This window comes from Papaver somniferum, chromosome 11, assembly GCF_003573695.1.
Source record: "Papaver somniferum cultivar HN1 chromosome 11, ASM357369v1, whole genome shotgun sequence".
Taxonomy (NCBI): Eukaryota; Viridiplantae; Streptophyta; class Magnoliopsida; order Ranunculales; family Papaveraceae; genus Papaver; species Papaver somniferum.
This window is the reverse complement of record NC_039368.1, coordinates 9,954,053-9,975,753: the sequence shown is the minus strand read 5'-3', so window position 1 is coordinate 9,975,753 and position 21,701 is coordinate 9,954,053. Positions and strand designations below refer to the sequence as shown.

Sequence of the window (21,701 nt, the reverse complement as noted above, 5' to 3'; positions counted from 1 at the left end):
GCTTCTCCACATCCCTGCCCTTGGCCTTAGGCCTTGGTTTGTTTTATCATTTTTCTTTGATGTCTAGTATTTGCTTTGTTTAGTTCTTGCATTGTTTTCTGCTTGTTTTTTTTCTTTACTGTCTTCACTGTTTTGTTCACTGCCATCTTTTCTTTCTCACTTGCCTTGCACTGCTGCATTGTTTTTCTTCATTTGTTTTTGCTTCACTGCCAGCTCTGCTTTCTTTTCTTGGCCTTGTGCTGCTGTGCACTGCTTGTGCAGCTGCTGCTGCAACCCATTTGCCCTGCAACCCTGCTGTTGCTTTTGCCCTGCAGCTGTCTCCTTCCACTGCCCTGCATTGTTCTGCTGCTGCTACTACTTGCACTGCTTGTGCAGCTGTTGTGCAGCACTTGTGCTGCTGCTGCTTCCTCCCCAAAGCTCACAGTTCATTCTTAGGAATAAGGCTAAAGCCAACTGAGCCCAAAGCTCACTTCAAAAGCTGAGCCCAATTCAGTTCATTGAAACCAAAGGTTTAAAGCCCAAGGCCCAGTGCAATTCCAAAGGTACAAAGCCCAAGGTTTAGTTCATTAAGGCCCAGAAATAGGTTCAGAACAAGAAAAGGCCCAGTTCAGCCCAAGCCTAAGTTTAAAGCCAAAGCCTAGTGTACTGATAGGCTAAAGCCAAAGCCAACTTCAATCAAAGCCCATTTACACTTCAAAGACCAACTGAGCCCAAGCTCAGTTCATTTTATTGTTATCAAACCCATTAGTACTCAAAGCCCAATTTAAGCCAAAAGGCTTCATAGCCCAATAGCAACTAGAACCTAAAATAGCTAGAAAACTCAAAACACTCCCGATCTCTGTGGATCGACCCGTACTTGCACGAGCTACAACTGACGACCGTGCACTTGCGGTATTACTGTAGGCCCCCGTTTTCATTGCGCTTAAATTTTATACATATCTCCGGGCCCACCAAGTTTTTGGCCGGGGATAATTTTTAGGACCTTTTAGAAGCCTACCAATAGATAGACTCAATCAAGGAAAGATATCCAAGAGTTATATCTCTTTCTCAACCAACAAATCAACAAGATGGAATCCGTGAACTGATTGGTATGAGAATAACTTGGACGGTATCAAAAACCAATGTCCAAGCGTCAATCAATTTCTATCCACCAAACAAGGTCGAATTTACCAATTGATTGAACTGCGCACAACCTGTGATATTTCAATTATATAAAAATATGACGGGGAAAAGAAATAACACAGACACCATAAGTTTTGTTAACGAGGAAACCGCAATGCAGAAAAACCCGCAACCTAGTCCAGTTTTGAACACCACACTGTATAAAGCCGCTACAGACACTAGCCTACTACAAGTTAACTTCGGACTGGAATGTAGTTGAGCCCTAACCAAGTCTCACATCGATTAAGGTACAGTCACGTTCCTTACGACTATGAATCCCAACATGACTCTACGCACTTGATTCCCTTAGATGATATCACTGATAGACACATTTTTGTGTCTAATTTGTCCTCAATATTCTATGTGTTCGTAGGTATTTCTGGAAATAAACATTTTTGGAGAATTCGGCTCGAAAAGTTGCTCGGGGCACCCCCCAGATAAGGGCACCCCTATGAACCCTAGTTGTTAAAGGCGCCCATAGTCTGGATAGGGGCAACCATCATCTTCCTCATTTGAAACTGAATTTTGGCGGGAAACTTGTTTCTCACCTGCATAATTTTTTGTTCGAGATTTGAGGACATTTTAGAGAGACTCAATGGCTGAGCATTGTTGGGAATGATGTGACTGGTCTTAACAGACATGGTATGGCTTATTTTGTCGGATAAAATTGGCTAGATTCTCGTGTTGAAGAAGACAGAGGCGTACGTGCATGGGAAGATATTCTCCATTAAACTCATGGGTATTTGGTCGGATTTTCTCTTGTTTTGGATATATACCAGCCTGTTATACTACAACGGGGTTGGTAAGTTCTTTCAATTCGATCAAAGAGGAAGATACACGGAATCTCGTGAAACAGCGGAAGACAATATTCTTGAGAACATTTTTCTTCAATACAGAATAATGGAAGATTTGATGGAGTTATGGAGGATTATTTTCGGTTCTGGGAGGTTATATAAGGTGTACGTAGAGAATGAGAGGCATGGAGCGTTAGGGGGAAGAACAGAACGGAGAGAAATCAAGTTTGAGAAACCTACTGCTGCTGCTGCCATTGATGAACACGAATAACATAAGACGCCTGTAGACAGTCGTTCATGCTACAGTGACAGTGACACATTAGTCGTATCGTTCTTTGTAACAGTTAGTTTGTAACATGCATAATTGTTACAAACCCGGTTTTTCATCATTTCTCCCCTTTTCATCATTCGTAAACCATTTTTGAGCATAAATAAATTCTTTGAGAGGGTTTTCAACATGATGAGCTAGACCCCATCGCTGGGACGACGGGCGAAGCTGAATTTCATCATGTGGTAAATTTAATTAATTCTTTATTTACTTTTTGCACCGATTATAAATGATTTATGATTTCTATTAATCGATTGTTATCGTGTTTGATAGTGTATGCTTAGTCTTAGGTGATTTTGATACACTATGCTTGTAATTTACAATTGATGTTTTACGAAATCTATTTTGGAAAAGAATAGAGTTAATATTTCTTGTGTTTGGATCTATAATTGCCTAGGATTAATTTATGAACCACTTGAATATGAAAAGCAATGAAATCCCGAGTCCTAGTGAATTCTTCATCCCGTGAAATATAATTTCTTATTTTTATATTTAAGCCTAGAATCAATCTCAACTAAGTCCGAGTGAACGACAACTCAATTTACCACTATCAAAATTACATCACTCACCCACAACTAAGAGTTGCTACGACCCAAAGTCGAAGACTTATAAACAAATCTGTCTCCCACAGAAATGTCTATTCTGATAGATAAATATGCCTCCCACAGAAGTACCTATGAAGTTTTTGTTCCGTCTTTTGATAAATTAAGGTGAACGTGAACCAATTGATAATCTGGTGTTATCTTCCTGAAGAACAGACTAGAAATATCAATTACCTCACAATAACTTAACTATATGGTAGAAGATGAAATTATTGTGGAATCACAAAGAATGGGACGAAGAGCTTTGTGATTACATTTTATATCTTACCTATCGGAGATAAATCTCGAGAAAATCTTAGAGAAGATAGTACTCAATACGATAGAACAAGTAAGATAAGAACACGCAACTACAGAGGAAATAGTTGGGTATGGCTTCACGAATCCCAAATGAAGTCTTCAAGTCGTTAACCTACAATGGTTTTGGAAAAACCTAGGTAAAAGGAAAATCGACTCTAGTCGCAACTAGGACACAGGAAAGTACCGGGATTGGGTTTTCCAGTTTCTAGAGTTCTCCCTTATATAGTCTTTGAAATAAGGTTTTCTTTCAATCAAAGATAAGATAGCTTAGTAACAAAGCATTCAATATTCACCGTTAGTTGAAAACCTGATTTAAGATTCAAGCTAAGTTTACTTTAAACCAAAGAAATATCTCTCCATCGTTAGATGGTCTTAGCTTGTTACACACAAATTAAATATACCTTCATTTAGATATGGGTTACCGTACCTAAAAGTGTATATTGAGTTGTCTCAACAATAGTTAACCAAAGTTATCCATATGAATATTTTTGTCATAACCACATTCATCTAACACTTCTCGATCAAATATAATGATCAATCAAACATGAAAGATAATCAAACATGAAAGATAATCAAATGAATCTAATTGTGTTACTCATACAATTGTTCAATTGTATATATCTCATAGAAGTAAGAACCAACTGAAAAAAAATCAGATTGATTCATAATCGTACAAAGTACTTATACCGAAATCAATTCATAAACATTAAGCCACAATTTGCAAATATTATATTCCTTAATTTATTAATGTATTTTTCATGAGTATAAAAACACACTGAACTGATTTTAGAACTTAACCAACTAAGTTTTCAAACGGGTACGCAAACTATAGCTCCAGACGTTTGTCTTGTCCAGCAGTTTGCAAACCGGTATGCATACTGATGTCCTGGACCTAACTCAGGTATAACCGTTCGCATACTGGTATGCAAACTTGGTTCCCAGACTTTAACAGTTAAAATTGTTCGCATATTAGTATGCAAACTAGGTTTCCGGACCTGAATCATACAAAACATTTTGCATACTGGTGTACATACTGTGTTGTTTCCAGACAAAGGTTAATTTTTCTAAACTCCCATTTCAATCATTGAAACATCCTTAGAAGATGACAATGGCTGTCTCACACATATGATTAGCTTATAAGTAATTTTCAAGTGATCGAATGATCAATATGAAACTTTTCGAGTCGACATCAAATGACCGTCTCACACAAATCATGTAAGATATTTCAAGGCAATTTTCACATGATCATCTTTTGACTTATTGTTTAGTTTCCAACAAATAAATTGTTTCCAACTAAACTCGTCAAGAATAATGATGAATGTAGCTAAAGCAAAAAGCTTTCAACTCGTATTTCGAGAAATAGATAAGCGAGATAAACTTGGCTCGAAATATCAAATGTATATAATATAAAAGTCTATATAGTTATACGGCTTAGTCCCATTAGAAGATAGAATAGAATATACTTCTGAGTGATAGATAAGTTTTAGTCTCCACATACCTTTTGTTGATGAAGTTCCTCCAAGCTCTCCTTAGTAAATCTTCGTCTTCAATTGGTGACCGTCGTGAAGTCTAAAGCTCAAGTACACATTATAGTTGATGTATCCTAATCTGAGACATGGCTATAAGTAGACTAGAACCCAAGAATTATAGTTTTGATCACCTAAACTTGACAAACAAGCTTGAGATAGCAACGCTTGTGAGTTTGACCGAGCAATGCTCTAACAATCTCCCCCTTTGTCAATTTTAGTGACAAAACTATCAATACATATGGATTATAAAATAAATAAACTTTGTAGCTTCTCATCCAACATGCTTGATTTCCTTGGTTTTTCAACATTCCTTGAATTCTTCGTCACTTCAAGTACTCCAGCGGTTCTGAACGTGTTCAACTCAGCATCATTGTTGTTGAAGATCCGTAGCCATAATAATAAGAAAACAATTGTTCTCAATTATTGTTATACAATATCATAGTATTATTACACAGCATTAAAGTTCAATTGTATCACAACTCTGACAATAATACTATGGTTGATTATCTTCAAGATCACATGCATAGAAACATGTTATGATGAGAGGGAATTTATGAAACTCAATCATTTTTCTATCTTCAAGTTTGTCTTCCTTTTTGGATCCATCCATCGTGCACTCCATGATATCACAAGAAAATTCTTGAGATTACGTAACTTGTATATATCCAAGAAAGAAAAGCAACCTTAGATATATATATATATATATATATATGTGTGTGTGTTTCATAGGGAGATCAAACCCTAGAATCACATATGAAGTATCCAAGCGATTTGTGTTGTTTGGGTACACAAGAATAGTTAATTGTAACTTGAGTCGGCTATGAGAATGACAGGTGTTGTGTTTGACTTGCGAAATCTGTTATGTTTGACTTGCGAAATCTGAATTATTTTAGCGCATCGAAAAAACAGACGGATTTCATAACAATTCGATGAGAATGACAGGTGCTATGTTTGACTTGCGAAATCTGAATTATTTTAGCGCTGAAAAAAAGACAGATCTCATGAAAAATGGATGAGAATGACATAGCCTAAAAAAGAGATATTTTCACTTTTTCATTTTAACCTAAAAAAAAAAGTGAAAGTATCTCTTTTTTCCAAAAATGGAGATAGTATTTTTTAAGAAAAAAACAAGAGAAAAGAAGCATTTCGTCGTGCCTTTTTCTTTCCTTGTAAGTCTCTCTCTCACTCTCATTCTTCATAGAGTGAATTTGGGTCGTAAAGAAACAAAAATGTAAATCCTTGAAGAAAGATTTGGTACCAATTTAGCTCCAAATGCGCGTAAGCTTCAAATGGAAACTCAAAAAGGCAGTCTTTCAGTGGATTTACAAAACAACTACGCTGAACTGACTTTACCTCTTAGCTTTGTTTGTTGAGCTAGATACACTTTAGTAATTAATCTTAAGACTTAGACGATACGCACTTTGTACATAATCTTACGTCGAATGATGAGATTTATCAGAACCAACAAACACTCTGACCTTAATTACCGTCTATTTCAACCAAACTGGAAACTCCTCTAGAACCGATGTAAGTTGCCAAAACATGGTAAAGACCATAATTATTGATGGCCAATCATTATGAGGAAAAAAAAAACACTTTCTGATTCCCTGGACACTCATTTTGCCGTTATAAATGATGGCCACTTAGTTTATGGTCATAATGATTGGCCATCAATAATTGCAATTTCGAATAAAAGACTGGCCTTTCTGCGATTTTGCTTCACCCTAGGCTCCGGGTGAGATTCACTTCTGCTATAAAATTTCTAATGTGTTCTACCTCTTCTGCACAGCCTGTAAACACAGACGATGTTATACTTCCTGGTAACATCAAATTCTCGCCTTCTTCAGATATTTACGCGACTTCCATCACTGTGTGTGTATTTGTCTTTTATGATTTCAGTTTTCTGAAACTTGGTCGCCCTAAAGCAATGTGCTGCTGGTTCTCTCTCATTTTAATGTCAGAAATGAGAGCTGGATGATCATGAGGTGCGAGCTCTTCCTTTAAAAGCTGTGGATACATGCGAGGTTGATGCGTAGGCACAGAAAGATCTAAGCCTCAGAAATCAGAATTGTAAAATGTGTTGTACTAGCAACGATTTGTGTTATTTGGGTGCACAGGAATATGTTAATTGTAACTTGAGTCAGCTATGCACACAGCACAATTGAAATAAAAGGTCCAAACTGTTGCAACACTAAACCGATGTGGTGGGAAAGAAGTTTTTGAAACCCACTGAAGGATTACTTCAGAATGTACTTCTTATTGAAGCACAATTACACATCAAGAACAGTAAGTGTTCAAAAGACATACCGATTGCATACAACACATAATTTCGTAAGTAACCAGGAAAGTTGAAAATTCCATAAGAAAAATGGGGTGTTGTGACTGCAGAGATTCTGGTATATTAATGCTTCGGAGATTCCTCACAGAAAAAAGTCTCAGTATTGTTCTCTTTTAGCTGCAAAAGAGTAATGAATGGATGGTATCACGAGGATGCTGTAGCTCCTGCCAAACAGAATATTACTACTTCTTCTTCTTGCATTTATCCTTTCCAGCCTGCTTCTTGGACTTTTGTCTTTCTTCGCGCTTGATTTTCTTGCTATACGGAGTAAATTTAATAATCAACCCAAACAAACCCTGGATTAAAAACTGTTTCAGTTTTGGAGGCGCACTCAACTTCTTAAAGCAGTCGTCAATTTTTGAATACTGAATATCGGGATCCTCATCACTGAAACAAAACAGTCCCAGACTCGCAGTGAATAAAGGCATGATTGCTCAAAAACAACAAACTGATCCTACAAAACTATGATAGCACATGCTTCTATGAACCAGAGAGTAAAATGTTCAAAATACAGTGGTCGAGAAATGTCTGCAATGCAGACAGACTTAATTCACATGACATTCCATACTAGAGTCTAGAGCTTACCTATGCTAGAAATAAGTCGGTCCAAAGAATGCAAGCTAAATTGTAGAACAGTATTGCCATACTAATTTATCTTCAACTAAACCACGAGATACACTTGAAATAACTAACCTGCAGCTTAATGCAAAAGAGAGCTGCTTTAGTTCCCTCATCCATTTTTCATATTTAACAGACAGACCACCAAGGCTTTCTTGAAAATAAATGCAAATATCCAACTGAAAAGAAAAAAGAAAAATATGTTGGAAGTTTTGTTGTTGGAAAAAGGAAAATAAAGAGAAAAAGAACCACGAAACAAACCTTCATCTGTGGTTTGCAATCATGAAAGCTGATGTCCTCAAAAATGCCTTTTGAAAACATATAAACACGAGATGTGTTCGTAAACAACTGCAGCGTCCTCCCATATTCTCCGGTTTCCGTGTCCAACCAGTTTATCTTTTCTGAATCATAATCAGACTCAGCCGGGCATAAGGTATAACTCATACGGTCAAAATTGGAGAAACGAGCATTTCTATCACTTGGACTTCCATACTCCATTTCATAGTTTCCGTCACATTCTGAATTTTCTGAGTATAGTATTTCCAATATTTCTTCTCTGGAGTGAATCATATCCACATCTATCGCTAAGACATCGTGGCTCAAAAGTTCTCTCTGAGTATTCCCTGACCTCAAGCAGACCAAAGGATCCCCAGTTGCTTCAAGGATATCAGCGAGCAACTTATCAAAATTCTTTGTGCCTCTTTTCTCGAGGATCTTGACAAACTGAGGCGGCAGTACGGTTATTATATCGTATCTACCAAGTAAGCTGTACAGCAAATCAAAGTGACGTCCAGAATTCAAACAAATTAAAGCAACCAAGAGAACCAACTTCAAGACCAGAAAAGGGTAGTAAGCCACTGCGTCAAAATCACGTTCCCAAAGCCAATCTAGCTTAATTGATAAAATTTCTTTGATCTTGGATGCTATAAAATCAAAAGACCTCTTCGAGAAAACTTTTGAGTCAGCTTCAGATAAAGAGCTTGAGTTGCATCTTAGATTCCCCCAGGGAACTGTTTCTCGAACAGAAGACTTGAGTGTGAAAAAGCAACCATGCCAAGATGAAACCAAGAAAAGAAGACGTTCAAGAAAGTAAACAAACCAGGAAGGTGCCATGAAATCAAAGTCTTTCGACCAGTCGTGGTTGAGTGTTTCTTGTAATGATTTTTCAAAATTGCTGACCAAAGAAACCGAGACCAATCCGGACATCTTGCTCTCTTTCAACTGCTTAATGAAAACTTTATAGGCTGGAGACAGATCCGGACGTTGTATTATAACTTGATAAAGTTCTTCGCTTAGATTACCAAACATAAAAATCTGCAAGACCACACTCCACATTTCCACATACTTTAACCTGCCTTTTTTGCTCATGATCTCAATGGTAAATTCTTTGATTAAATCCTGAGAGAGCTTAGTTAGTCTCAAATCCATCATATGCTTGAACATCATATTTTTCTGGTCTCTCAGACAAAATATCGCGTAAAAATGCTCCTTGGAATGCGTCAAGCACTTGAGCAGTTCCCCGGAAAGCTTTTTGTCCAATATCTTAGACTCAACCATCGATTTTGCAACTTGATAACCGTTAAGCGCAGTTATTCCTCGTCGGAAAGGACCACTATAGTTCATGAAAGACTCGTTACCAACTTTGTAAATACCAGAAATTTTATCGAGGCTTTCCAGCTTCTCCAATACTTGCATACATAGACTAAGTAATGTTGAAGACCAATAGCTTCGGGCTGAAGACGCAAATTGGTGATCATTCATGCCAAGTAATTCTCTGGTCTTTCGAAGAAATCGATCCTCAATTTCTTTTCTCCAACAGGCATCACTGTTCAACAGGATGTATAAGGAACTTCGATCATGTTTCTGCTTATACACACCTAAGTAACCCAAACAGAATTTCTCATAGCTTTCATGATCTTGTTTAACTTGAGTTTCAAGAGAATTGAGATAATGCAATATGTTTACTATCTTTTCCCTCCATAAATTCCAGAAGTAAGTTAATGTTTGAACGGAGACCCTGTTCTTGGATATTGAATTCTCTACATGCTCTGTTATATTCAAGATCACATCATCCACCCAAACGTACTCTGAAGGTGCTAAATCTAGATGGTAGTCGATGATTTTCCTCAAAGAAATAATTTCGCCACGCAGACTCTTGAATCTCTGGGAAACAATAAAACAGCCGTTCATCTCTGACAATCTACTATTGGTGTCTGAAAATATGCTTGTCTCTGTACTAACAAATTGGTATAAGATATCATCTTTGCTTTTGGCCATCAACTTTACTTTTTCCAAAAGTTTTTCTTTGTTTGGGAACTTGATCAAGGGCCAACCTTTGTTCCCGTTTGCCCAAGCAGAATTGCCAAGAACATAAAACAGAATGACCTCTGTCGCTTCTACCAAGTGCCCTGCCTTCTCCAACATATCTGCCTCAAGAAGACAATCCCCTTTCAATCTCGCAATAGTGGCAGCTTCCATAAAATTCTCAGACCCGGCTTCAAAGAGGATGAGCTCATCAAGATAATCATGAGACCTTAAAAAATTTCTTATCATGTCCGACGAGTTAAAGGCTCTGACAAACTTCAACATATTATTGGTATCATTTTGTTGATCATAGTGAATGGCACAACTTTCGAGAAAACTTTGTTCCATATCTATTAGATCTTGACTTCTGGCGGCGTCAGGGTTTAGCCTTGCACTTTCTTTCCAATATTCTATGAATTGAAGACCGGTTTCAAAGAGATTGCCATTCGTGCAAACTAGCAAGCACTTGGAAAAGCAGTTACACCTAGAATACACATCGGCTGCAGTAGACCAACATCCAGCAAGGCTGAAACAGTCACCAGCATCCTCTAGCCAAGATTCCCCACAGTTTTCCAAATAAATCATACATGTTACATAAAATGAAGTTAAAGTATAAGCAAGCTGAACATAAACCCACTGGTAGGATGATTTCAGACCCATACACAGGCAATCACCTGATCATTGACTAGTAATCAAAATTCAGGAAACATGAGTGGAAAAGGCTTGGTTTCATGTTACAGCAGTATAGTGATAGTAAGTGGAAAAAGGTTGATCTCACTGGCTTTCCAATAGTATTACCAATTCAGATTTATACAGTTAACTAATGTTGTTTATTTTCTCCGAATATTACAAATAAATGAGAAGGTATACTGCTAAAAGATTGTGTCACAACAAAAAAATACTGCTAGAAGATTCCTAAAACCACTTCTATCCTTTTAACTGCTAATGAGTTGAAGTGTGACAGATCAGTCCTCCTGAGGTTGAACAAACCGGTTTGATGGAACAAGGAATGCAGCATCTATTTCTCAATTTAAAATCATCTGAACAAACAGTATACATGTTCACGCAAAATGATTGCTCCAGGTGCAGAAAATATAAAGGTAAATTTAAAATGAATAATAATGTGCAAAGGGAAAACAGTCCATGCCTGCTCTTTTGAAATCTTTTAACTCCATGAAACATTTGGCAGCAAAATCAGCCTTGCCAATTGATTCATAAATCTCAGCTGCTTCTACAAGGGCGACGCGAGCTAGTTCAGTATTAGAACCAAGCATGTGAGCACCAGCAGCTCTAAGACCCGTAGCTTTAGCGAGTTTCTCCAAGAATGGATCACCAGCTCTTTCAAAGCACATTGTTGCCATCTCAAAATTACCTTCATCCAGTAACTGGGATTTATGAGGGGAAAACAGGGTCATTCTCAATGAAGCTAATTTAAATAAAATAATAGGATATACTCGTGAGGTTCCCATCTATAAACGTTGCCAAATTCATTTTACTGTTATACAAAACCCACATACAAAAGATCTACACCCTATCCTGAAAGGATCCCTAGTTTGGAGATTGACTTTAAAAAACAAAATGAAATGCTTTCTAAAACGGAAAATAGAACGACAACGTTTCCAGAAAACATGTCTACCAAAAATGTTTTCTCTCGTTGTTTGTTTTTAACGTTTTTAAAAATATAGAAGTCTTTCAAAATAGTACCAAACACGCCCTAAACTTTCCGCACAGAAATTGTATATTCATGAATTATTTGAGAGATTCAAGTTCAAACTTTAACCTTGATACCGCGTGAACTCCATTCCTCTTTGCTGCTTGTAACCTGCATTGCCTGTACAAGTGACTCATCAAGTTCTCTCACTTGAACGAGAACTAATTTCTTCCAGTAGTCAAACATAGGCTTCGAAAAATCATCTTTATTCTCACAGATCCACAGTCTCTGCCTAGTACGAGCGATAGCAACATACAATTGCTTCAGTTCAGAGCAGAGAATTTGGTGTTTCGCCTTGCTAAACTTTGGAAATTTCGCATCACTGGAGTCGAGAAGATTTTGTTCCTTCATATACCCATAAACAACTCTCCATTGACTCTTTAAAGGCGAGGTTCCAAAAAAGTTGTAAAGCAAAACATCCTGCATAAGAAACAAATACAATGTCAGGCTGAATCATACACAGTAGGATACACTCATAAAACACAATAAATAATACTAAGAAAAAACCAAATGGAGCTTGACCTCGAAATACAAAAGAATACCATAGCCACTATCCAATACCTGAAATTCTAAGCCCTTGCATTCTGTTATAGTCAGAACAAGAGCTTGTTTTCCAATATGTTCAGCAATTTCCTTCCTCGCACAATCATCACGCACCAAAATGACTTGTTCTGCACCAAATCCACTCACAATCCTACCAGCAGTTTCGCTACTTTGGGCAAAAATAGTTATTATAGCATTATCATCGTTTGCAGATTCAAGCCAAATTGGTGCTTCTCCATAAATAAGACTTGTTTCGGGACTTAAATTGTCAATGTGGTGTGGAAAGAATATATGCAGAAGTTCAATTACACTCTGTGACAAGTTGAGAACACCTGCATGAGTACGGAAGTTCTGGTTCAAATGATAGATGTCTGAGATGCGAGATTGATCAATGTCTTTCGCGTTTCCCATGACATCACTTCTTGAATCCAAAATAAACTCGTTGTAGAACAAAGATCTTGCCTCCTGGAATCTGAAATCAACCCCACCAGCAATAGTTTGTGCAGTATCACCAGAAAAAACAAATCCTTCCACAAAATTTCTACAAATATATTTAAAAAGACCAATCTGTCTCATGGTGAGATCCTGTACTTCATCAATATACACGAAATCCATTTCCTCACCCTTGTAACACCCGGTTTTCAATCGACGGTGAAGGTCAATGACAAAATCAGCCAAATCAAACTCAGCATTTAGTATTTTCTTCTTCTCGTATTCAAGAAAAACTTCATAAATCATCTCTCTTCTTTCCCTGCTTACGGATGAAACCCGTCCCTCAGACAGTAATATGTAATCTTCCCGACTAAGTTTATCATCAGGTAACCTTCCAGCAAATAGCCCACCTTTTATGTGTGAAATTATCTCCATAAAAACCATAGATGAATCAAGCTTCTTGGTCATCTGGCAATTAAAATGAGGCCAGTAAGATGAGCTGAATCTTTCATGATTGACTTCTTTCGTTCTTCTTAGAGCTCGCAAAGCAAATGACCTTGAGGTTACAATTTTAGATTGCGAAAGTTCCCTTATATCACTGAATCTATCAAAATACGAATTTCCCATACTTCCATCAAGCATCATCAAGAATTTCTGAAAAGTTATGACAAGTGGAAAACTTTCAGGTAGAATATCCCTAAAAGAATCTGGTATATCTCGATATTGCACTGCATCATCAACATCGGGCAACACAATGGAATTGGGTTCTGTTGGGGCCCTGCCACTGCTGATAAAGCTGTATTAAAAATATATGAGATTTAGTTAGAATACACAATGTACTCAAATGTGAAGCGGAGATATATAGTTTCCATACACAATCTACAAAAGAAACATACAAAAATAAAAGTAAAAAGTGAAATTTCAAAGCTGACACTACAAAAGTAATCAGATACCTTTTCAAGTTAGCAATTTGGTTTTTAACGGCAAAGCATAGCTTTGGGCTGACCGTTACGAACAATTGCCGTAAGACAGGACCTTTTGTCTCATCCCCAACCACTCTGCTAACATTCCCAGTTGAAGCACTCAAAGAAATATCTCCCATGGCTTCCACAAATCCTTTAGATGAAAAGTGGTGTTGCTGCTCCTTTTGAAACAATTTCATTGTCAAAACAGTGGTTTTCCCTGTTCCAGACCTGCCAAGAATGAACGAACTTCTAGGGAAAAGAATGATATCTAATTCTTTATCTGTTACTTCAAAAGGAAGATCAAGCTCTTTTCCATCACTTCCCGAGAGCAAATGATTCACTAAACCAGCTGATAAGGAGTAGAACTTCATGAGCAATAGACTATCTCTCACTTTTGAGTTTTCAATGTAATATCTCCTATCTGATACCCCATCATTTGAACTACCTATTAACGCAGCATTTTGAGTATTCTTATATCTAACTGTCTCATCATCTATTCTCCAGGTAACTGGCACAACCAAATCCCTGCAATAACAAATTATGAAAAGTATGTGCATATATTACTAAAATCCATGGTAAAATATTGCTAAAATTCGCGCCGTAAAGCAACATTTAGATTTAAGAATCGATCAATATTCACTATCTAAAATTGAAAGCAGATATAAAGAAACGTTAATATGTTCAAAGATAGCATACATACCCCTTAATATGCTCCTGCTTACAGCGGTTGAGGTAATCGTCAGTGTATATGGAGAATATGTTGTCCAGACTCTTCACTAGTTTAGGTATCTCCTCGAGAGATAAAATATCCCATATCTTTAAAACTTGGGTGTAGCATGAGTATTTTGCAATATCAATGCTAGTAATAATATAAACATTTCCAACCTTATACTGTTTCACAAGCTGGATAGAGTTCCCACACAAAGTTTCAGCCTTAAACTTCTTCGGACGCCAACCACTGGAAAGTTTAACCAATAGATTAATCACCGACTTTTGTGATTGTGATGACTTCAACTTCCCAAACGACTTCCTGAAGTTATTGCTGAACAGGACCTGTAAGTTTGAGGTATGAGAAATGGACAATGAGTAACAACTAACATCACGGTATATATTTAATATTTATTCTTGGAATAGTTTACCTTCCACAATGCGTTTTTGAAAAGCATACTATCTTCATTGAGTAAGTTATCTAACTGATCAAGCTCTTTGTTGGCCTTGATCATTGCTGTCACTAGCTCTTCATCTTCATCAGCATTAAAAAAACATTGCCGCTGCTTCGCATCATGAATTAAATCTTCCCAGAAAGATCCAACTTTACACAACTTTTTGTCATTCCCCAAAATCCAAAGGCAGTGCCTGAAAATTAGCAAAGACTATTAACAAAGACTGAAAGATATGTCATCAAAATTAGGATAATAGAGATCTCCTACGTTCTCCCAAAAAACATGCTCATTGTACTTAGCTCGTGTGAGAGCGACATTGGTACGTAGCGGATTGGAAAGGAACCCATCTGATCCGCCACTATGATTAGATCCGACAGTTGATATTATTATGACATCTTCCTCGCCGCCATAGAATCCATCTGCAGAGCTCACCTTCACTACAAAGTGCTTTAGCTTCTCAAACTTCTGACCAACTTTATTCTCTATTGCAGCAATTTGGGCAGCATAAGGAGATATAATACCAATGGTTAAGCTATGCTTTGAGCCTTCCCATGCTGTAAACAGTTGGAACATCCTTTATAAGTGGAATAAACGGGCATCATGATTTATCAATTCAACAATTTTTTGAACAAGCTCTATCAAAAATGTGAATTGAAATACAATATATTATATATCACATCAATGGTATTTATGTACACCAACAATGGAATTAAGAGTTACAAAAAAATAGGTACAAGAACGGAAGAACGATAAAAATGTAAAACTACATTGAATCAACTACTTAACCATCTATAGCACAAGGAAGAAGCTATTGCAAACAATTTACTAATATTGATCATACCTTTATAAAGGTTTTGCACTATTGCCATTACGACTGCCACTTCAACCATATTTTTCATACTATGCCCAGCTTCATCTAGCTCCTCCCTTCCACTGGAAATATTTATGAATGAGTAGGGACCAAACATGGGTCCTGGTAGATAATTTTTCTGAAAATTTTCACGAATAACACTTGGAGCATCTATAATCTGGTCTTTATAGAATTTGCGATTTGGGAAAGAACTTATTTCAGGATGCATTCTGTACTGCATGTTGAGAAGGTCCTCCAAATGCCCAAACAAACCCAACCTTGCAAATAGACTTCTTCCAAATCCAGCTTCATCAGACACCTAAGATTACGATGCACTAAATGTTAAGAATATAAATTAAGAAGGAAAACATCATGTTTAAGCAAAGAAATTGATTTTATACTTACCATGCTTTTGACCCTAGCTTGCGGATGGCACTCATCGCCAATTAGGACAGCGTGTCGTATATCTCCAAGCTGCAAGGGAATCACTGATTCACACTCTTTCAACTGAGCAGCTTCATCAATTACCAATAAATCCAGTGGTTCCAGGTCTACCTCATGCAGATTATATGAGCTTGACACTGTGGAAAAAATGAGGGATGAATTTTTCAAACAGAACTCTGTTAAGAAACTTCTGTTTGTGGAGCTTGGAAGGCGATCGCCAAGAGAATGACTGATAGATCTTAGAATCTGCACACTTTCAATCCTCATCTTGTGTAATGTGGCTGAAGTATAATTAGATGCTCGACTTCCTTGTGCCTCCTTGAAATAATTTTCTTCCCGTGCAAAGACTTCCTCTAATTCCTTGTCAGCCACCTGACTTTGAGAGAGCAAAGTTTCAAAAGATTCAAGCGAACAACAAAGAGTAACCATCGTTTCGAAATTGTCCGTCAAAATAAATCTTTTTGGGAGATTGGTGCATAATATTCTGATGCTTCTTTTGAGTGGTACTGCTAAAGCTCTGAATCGGTCTCTTGCAAACTTGCGAAGTGACGTGTGGACCTCAGGGATAGTTCCAATTTTCTCCGTACCATGAACCTCTGTAATTATTTCACTCTCCAAAAGCAAGCGGAACTGAGATATACAATCTTCAAGAAAATCCACCATGCAGTCGAAATGTTTTTTCCAACCAGTTAATGGAGAAAAACATTCGACAAGACTGTCCACACGATGATCCACATAAATCTTTCCGAGATCATCACATAACTCCAATCTATTCATAGTCCCAAACAAGAGAAAGTCCCCTAATGAACAACATGACTTGTTCTTTCCCAACTCTGATTCCCAAGCATCTTTGTGAAGGTTCAATATACGTAATGCCAGTTCAGCAACTGCAGTATCTTTTGGGGCACAAGCAAGTATTCTATAATTCATACTTAGCAAGCTATACAGTAATATACTGATGCTTTTGGTTTTCCCTGTCCCAGGTGGACCCCAAACAAGCTTCACAGAAGACCTGTGGTTACACTGCACTGCAGATATAGTACCCAATACCGTTGTTCTTTGAGATTCATTAAGAGCCAGTAAAATTTGTGAATCAACTTTTCGTACACAACTCCTGTCAACTTGTGCAGAGCAGAGACCACAGTTTTCCTTTACCTAAATTGCCATAAAGCCAACGTAAGAAAATCTTAATATCTTGTTTCCCATATCTATGTAATGTAATATAAAATAAAGAGAAACCAAAACTAACACAAAAACGAACTCCAAAAATTGAAAAAGAAATAACAGAGGTTAAAAAGTGAAGCCAGATCGGCCAATTGCATCATTTATTATTCACATTATGAAAATATTTGAATGTACACAAAGTAATATAAAGTTATAATCGAATAAGTGCTAGATGTATTTTTACCGTGGAATTGGCACAGAGAACTTCATTGATGATATTCAAGTTTCGAAACATATGTAACGCCTTCCATGTTCTAGTGTTCGTCGCCAAGTTTACCAGAAACACCAGAAAAAGTGATTTCCTCCTGCCCTCTTTCATCTCTATCTTTATGGGCTTTGAAGTTTTAACCTGAAAGCATGTAAGTCGGTCTTCCTGCCCTACAGAATCAGACTCTTTCACATCTTCTACAACTGAAGCCAAAGACCAGCTGCTTCCAAACCGCTGCAAGTCCGAAGCAACTTCAGGTACAGCATTGCCCAAAATAAACAGATCCAAAGGTTTCGGACTGTAAGGTTCTTTGCCATATACACCATATCGGTTTCTCCAGGAGTGGACCTTCATGCGATACAAGAATGACCCTCCATGAAGCTTCGTCTCCTCTACTGAGGTTATTTCAGCGTGAGGTATACCTGACATAAACTCCATTTGTGAACATATCTCCATGCGAGTTTCTTCCAGTAACGGCATAGTATAAGAGCCTAGATAATGTTGTGCAGACTCAAAACGCTTAGGTATAGTTTCCACCTACAAAAAACATACACGATTTATTCATTTAAACAAGACATACAAAATTCAACTAATTGTATTACAAAATCCATGTAAGACTACCACATCTTAGCTAAAGCCCGCAGAGAGAAGTTGCAAATGAACATGGAATATCATTAATAGATGCAAATATAAATATAAGATACATCATAAATTGGAAGGAAAACGGTCAATAAAGTGAATTGACTTATATACAGTCCCGGTAAAAGAAAATGAGCAGTTGCAAATGAACTGTAAAACTTCCATAAAATCTCTGGACAATAGCCATAGTGATTATTAAACTGAGGCTAAAATGTTCCAGTTCAGCATACTTTATTCCGTGCAGATTCATATAATTGCTACCGAGGTTTATGATTCATATTGTAAAATTTCCAAAATGTTAAAGCCTATGTGGACCACAAACAACACCACCCCTTCACACCACCACCAAGGTTGTGGTACACAAAGGCCCAACTACAGAACATCCATAGTATCTTTGGAAAATAGCTGTAGTAATTATTAGTACAAATTGTCAAATTCATGATGAAATGCACCCATATTTCCTAACCTACACCACTATCACCATCCTATCCTGCACCGCATCATGAACCTACACTGAAATTGGGATTGAAAGGCTCTACTTAAGCATAAATTAATCGTAACTACACAAACAACACCCCCACATCACCAACACCATCACACCACCACCATGGTTAAAGGCTCAACTGTAGAACATCCATAGTACCTTTAGAAAATAGCTGTAATGATTGTTAGTACAGATTCATGATGCAGTGCACCCATATTTCTAAACCTACACCACTATCACCATCCTGTCCTGCACTGCATCATGAACCTACACTGGAATTGGGACTAAAATGCTCTAATTAAGCATAAACTAAACATAATTGACATCATCTACATGAACTAATCAACAACCAAAACTAGAAATTACAACCAAAAAAAAAAAAATTCTAGGGCAAATTTCAGTAAACTCTAAAGCTGTAAAATAACAAAGTGAATCTATCATCATAGATTCACTTTGTTATTTTACAGCTTTCAAGTTTACTGAAATTTGCCCTAAAAAAAACCATCATGCACTGCATGATAATTATAATCGACATCACCATCCTATCATGCACTGCATCGTGAACCTACACTAAAATTGGGGCTAAAATGCTCTAATTAAACATAAATCAAGCATAATCGACATTGTCTATGAGACCTAATCAAGAATCAAGACTACAAATTACAAAAAAAAAAAGAAATCTAGGGAAAATTATAAAAAAAAAGTGAGTAAATGAGTGAGAAAGAGAGACAGGGAGAGAGAGATTACCTTATTTTTGTAGAGATCATCGTTGAGTATATCTTCAATACTCCAAGAAAACACATGTTCCATCAAATCCTTCACAGAAGAAGAAGAAGAAGGTTCTTGATCATCCGTTTCTTTAGTACCAGAAGTGGATGCCATCCTCACTTCCAATCACTACTGCTACTACCTACAGTACTTCCACACTATAATTCTTTTTCTTCTTCGTCGTCTACTACTGCTTCAGATTTTTTTCGACTTCAACGAGAGAGAGAGGAAACAAAACCCTAGAAAAAGCGAAATGAAATTTTTTTGGGAAAAAGAAAAAGTTTAGAATGAGACATACTGGGCGCGGACGGAGAGAAAATGTAACGGGAAAACTGGAGGTTGGTCCTACTATAAGGGTATATTGTCCTTAGGGTCCCCGTAGCTAGGAAATTTTATGCTATTGAAAAACTCAATTGTAGGAGCCATGGCTAATGAGATGTGTGGTACCAACCGTGTTGTATGGTAACGTGGAACCACCATTAGGTGGTACGAGTGCGTGAGAAATACACTTGTCTTGTGTTTATCAATGATTTGATGGATTTTAGTTCCAATTTGTGAGTCGACTGGTGCTTGAGTCCATTAGAATTGATTCTATTTATATTTATTATTTTGATAAGTTTTCTTTTTTCATTAAACTAACTCAAATCTGAATATTGTATGCTTAAAAGAAAAATATATGAATATTGTTCCAAGTGCAGTTGTGAAAGCAAGGCTTTCGGTCATTGATAAATGGGATACAAGACTCAAAGAATAAATTGATGCATTCCTAAATAATAGCATTAACCATTCCTAAGTACAATTCTTTGGCAAGCACATTAACCATGTTACCGTGGTTTTTCCCTAAAAAATACAAATTATTTGTAAAATAACCATTAGAATTGTACTTGTTTATTTATGTACGTGAAATGATACGTTGAGGTCTTCTTTATTCGGATTAGCTTAATTGACCAGGAGCTCGATTCCATACTTGAGGTTGGAAGGTTCGATTGTCCAACTGTTTGAGGTTTTTGTTATACCTCAAACCCTTAAACCATAATTAGCCTTAATTGTCATATTAATCAAGTGAAACCTTGTACACGCAAACCTCATAAACTATTCATTGTGAAATCTCTAAATCATACTCGTCGAACAATAGGATTAGGTTTTTGTTAATTTATTAATTTAGGATTTGTTTTGTCGATTTGTTTCATACTCGCCATTCCATTTTACTGCCTCTTTTGCAGTTTTTTCAATTGCAAACTCAATATGGACAATTCCCCTAAAAAATTTATACTCGTCGTTAGAAAAATGCACTTTACCAACATTTCAAATTTATCAAAGAAGTCAAATCATGAGAATTATTGATGTAAAGTGGTGTGTTCTTGAAACAATAATGTTATTAATGCTCTGGTGTCTTTTTTTTTTGACGTCAAAGATCAAAACAACAGCGCAACAGGTTTATCCCATTTAGCCTTCATCATCCTCATTATAAGAAAAAACATGCATCAACAAATTATTTCTATCGGTAATAATCAATAAATAAGGGCAACAATTTAAAATTTTAAACAACAAAATAGTTTAAAGTATTTGTGTTTCAAGCTTTCGTCTCTCTGACCTCTTCATTTTTCCAATTAGTAATTACTAATACATGCTTAAATTATTTGTATTTCAAGCTTTCGTCTCTCTGACCTCTTCATTTTGCAAATTAATTACTAATAAATGTAGGTTGTTTAGTGAAATAACTAAAACGATCGATGATTAATGATTTATGAATAGTAATTTTCACAATCATTATACTTATATAATTATAATTAATGATTTATGTGTTGATTAATGAATTAGTACAAAAAAAATCATGGGTTTATTCCTTTATAGAAGTTTGTGTAACAAAACCGTGCAATGCCTATAATTAATGATAACAATAAAATGGATGCAGTTACTGTAGGGAATCGATCAACAAACAAGAAATGTTAGAACAAAATCATTTATGTGAGTTTTCATGTAAATCTTTTAATCACTACTAACGATGAAATTTATCCCATCATAATGGATTTCAAGTAACCTTATTGTCTGTATTGATTTTATAATCTCATTTTGCAGACGTCTCAAAGCCTCAATATGTTTGTGTAAATACGCTTAAAATGGATTGCGAGTCTGCTTTTCATGAATTGAGCAAACAACACAAGGTATGATGGTTTGTTCTACCAGATCCAGTACGAAAAGGAATGCAACATAGCTACTTTCTTCATTTTATCTCTTCGACTCGAAATGTATTACAAGGAATTTTAATTGGTCAAAATGCTCAACCATTGCTCAGCCT

The 21,701-nt window shown here is 36.6% G+C and overlaps 2 protein-coding genes across 4 annotated transcripts; both read right to left on the bottom strand.

The window, feature by feature from the left end:
• Window positions 1-6,880: 6,880 nt before the first annotated feature.
• LOC113320491 lies at window positions 6,881-10,656 on the bottom strand. 3 transcript variants are annotated; one of them, XM_026568397.1, is made up of 3 exons: window positions 7,929-10,656; window positions 7,743-7,846; window positions 6,881-7,436 (listed from the first exon to the last, which is right to left on the bottom strand). In XM_026568397.1, the coding sequence occupies exons 1-3, from the start codon at window positions 10,629-10,631 to the stop codon at window positions 7,232-7,234; spliced, it is 3,012 nt and encodes a 1,003-aa protein (XP_026424182.1). In that variant the 5' UTR covers window positions 10,632-10,656; the 3' UTR covers window positions 6,881-7,231. The 3 variants fall into 3 exon arrangements, 2 of the variants coding, with proteins under 2 accessions (XP_026424182.1, XP_026424183.1); XR_003346125.1 differs by lacking the exon at window positions 7,743-7,846 and adding an exon at window positions 7,635-7,742 and having other exon boundaries at window positions 7,301-7,436; XM_026568398.1 differs by having other exon boundaries at window positions 7,301-7,436; window positions 7,635-7,846.
• Window positions 10,657-10,909: 253 nt separating this feature from the next.
• LOC113320490 lies at window positions 10,910-19,692 on the bottom strand. Its single transcript, XM_026568396.1, has 12 exons — window positions 19,382-19,692; window positions 17,488-18,048; window positions 16,041-17,234; window positions 15,627-15,954; window positions 15,081-15,339; window positions 14,762-14,978; window positions 14,323-14,675; window positions 13,611-14,147; window positions 12,244-13,453; window positions 11,752-12,102; window positions 11,119-11,356; window positions 10,910-11,011 (listed from the first exon to the last, which is right to left on the bottom strand). Exons 1-12 carry the CDS (start codon window positions 19,514-19,516, stop codon window positions 10,914-10,916), a joined length of 5,481 nt encoding a protein of 1,826 aa, XP_026424181.1. The 5' UTR covers window positions 19,517-19,692; the 3' UTR covers window positions 10,910-10,913.
• Between the last annotated feature and the right edge of the window lie 2,009 nt (window positions 19,693-21,701).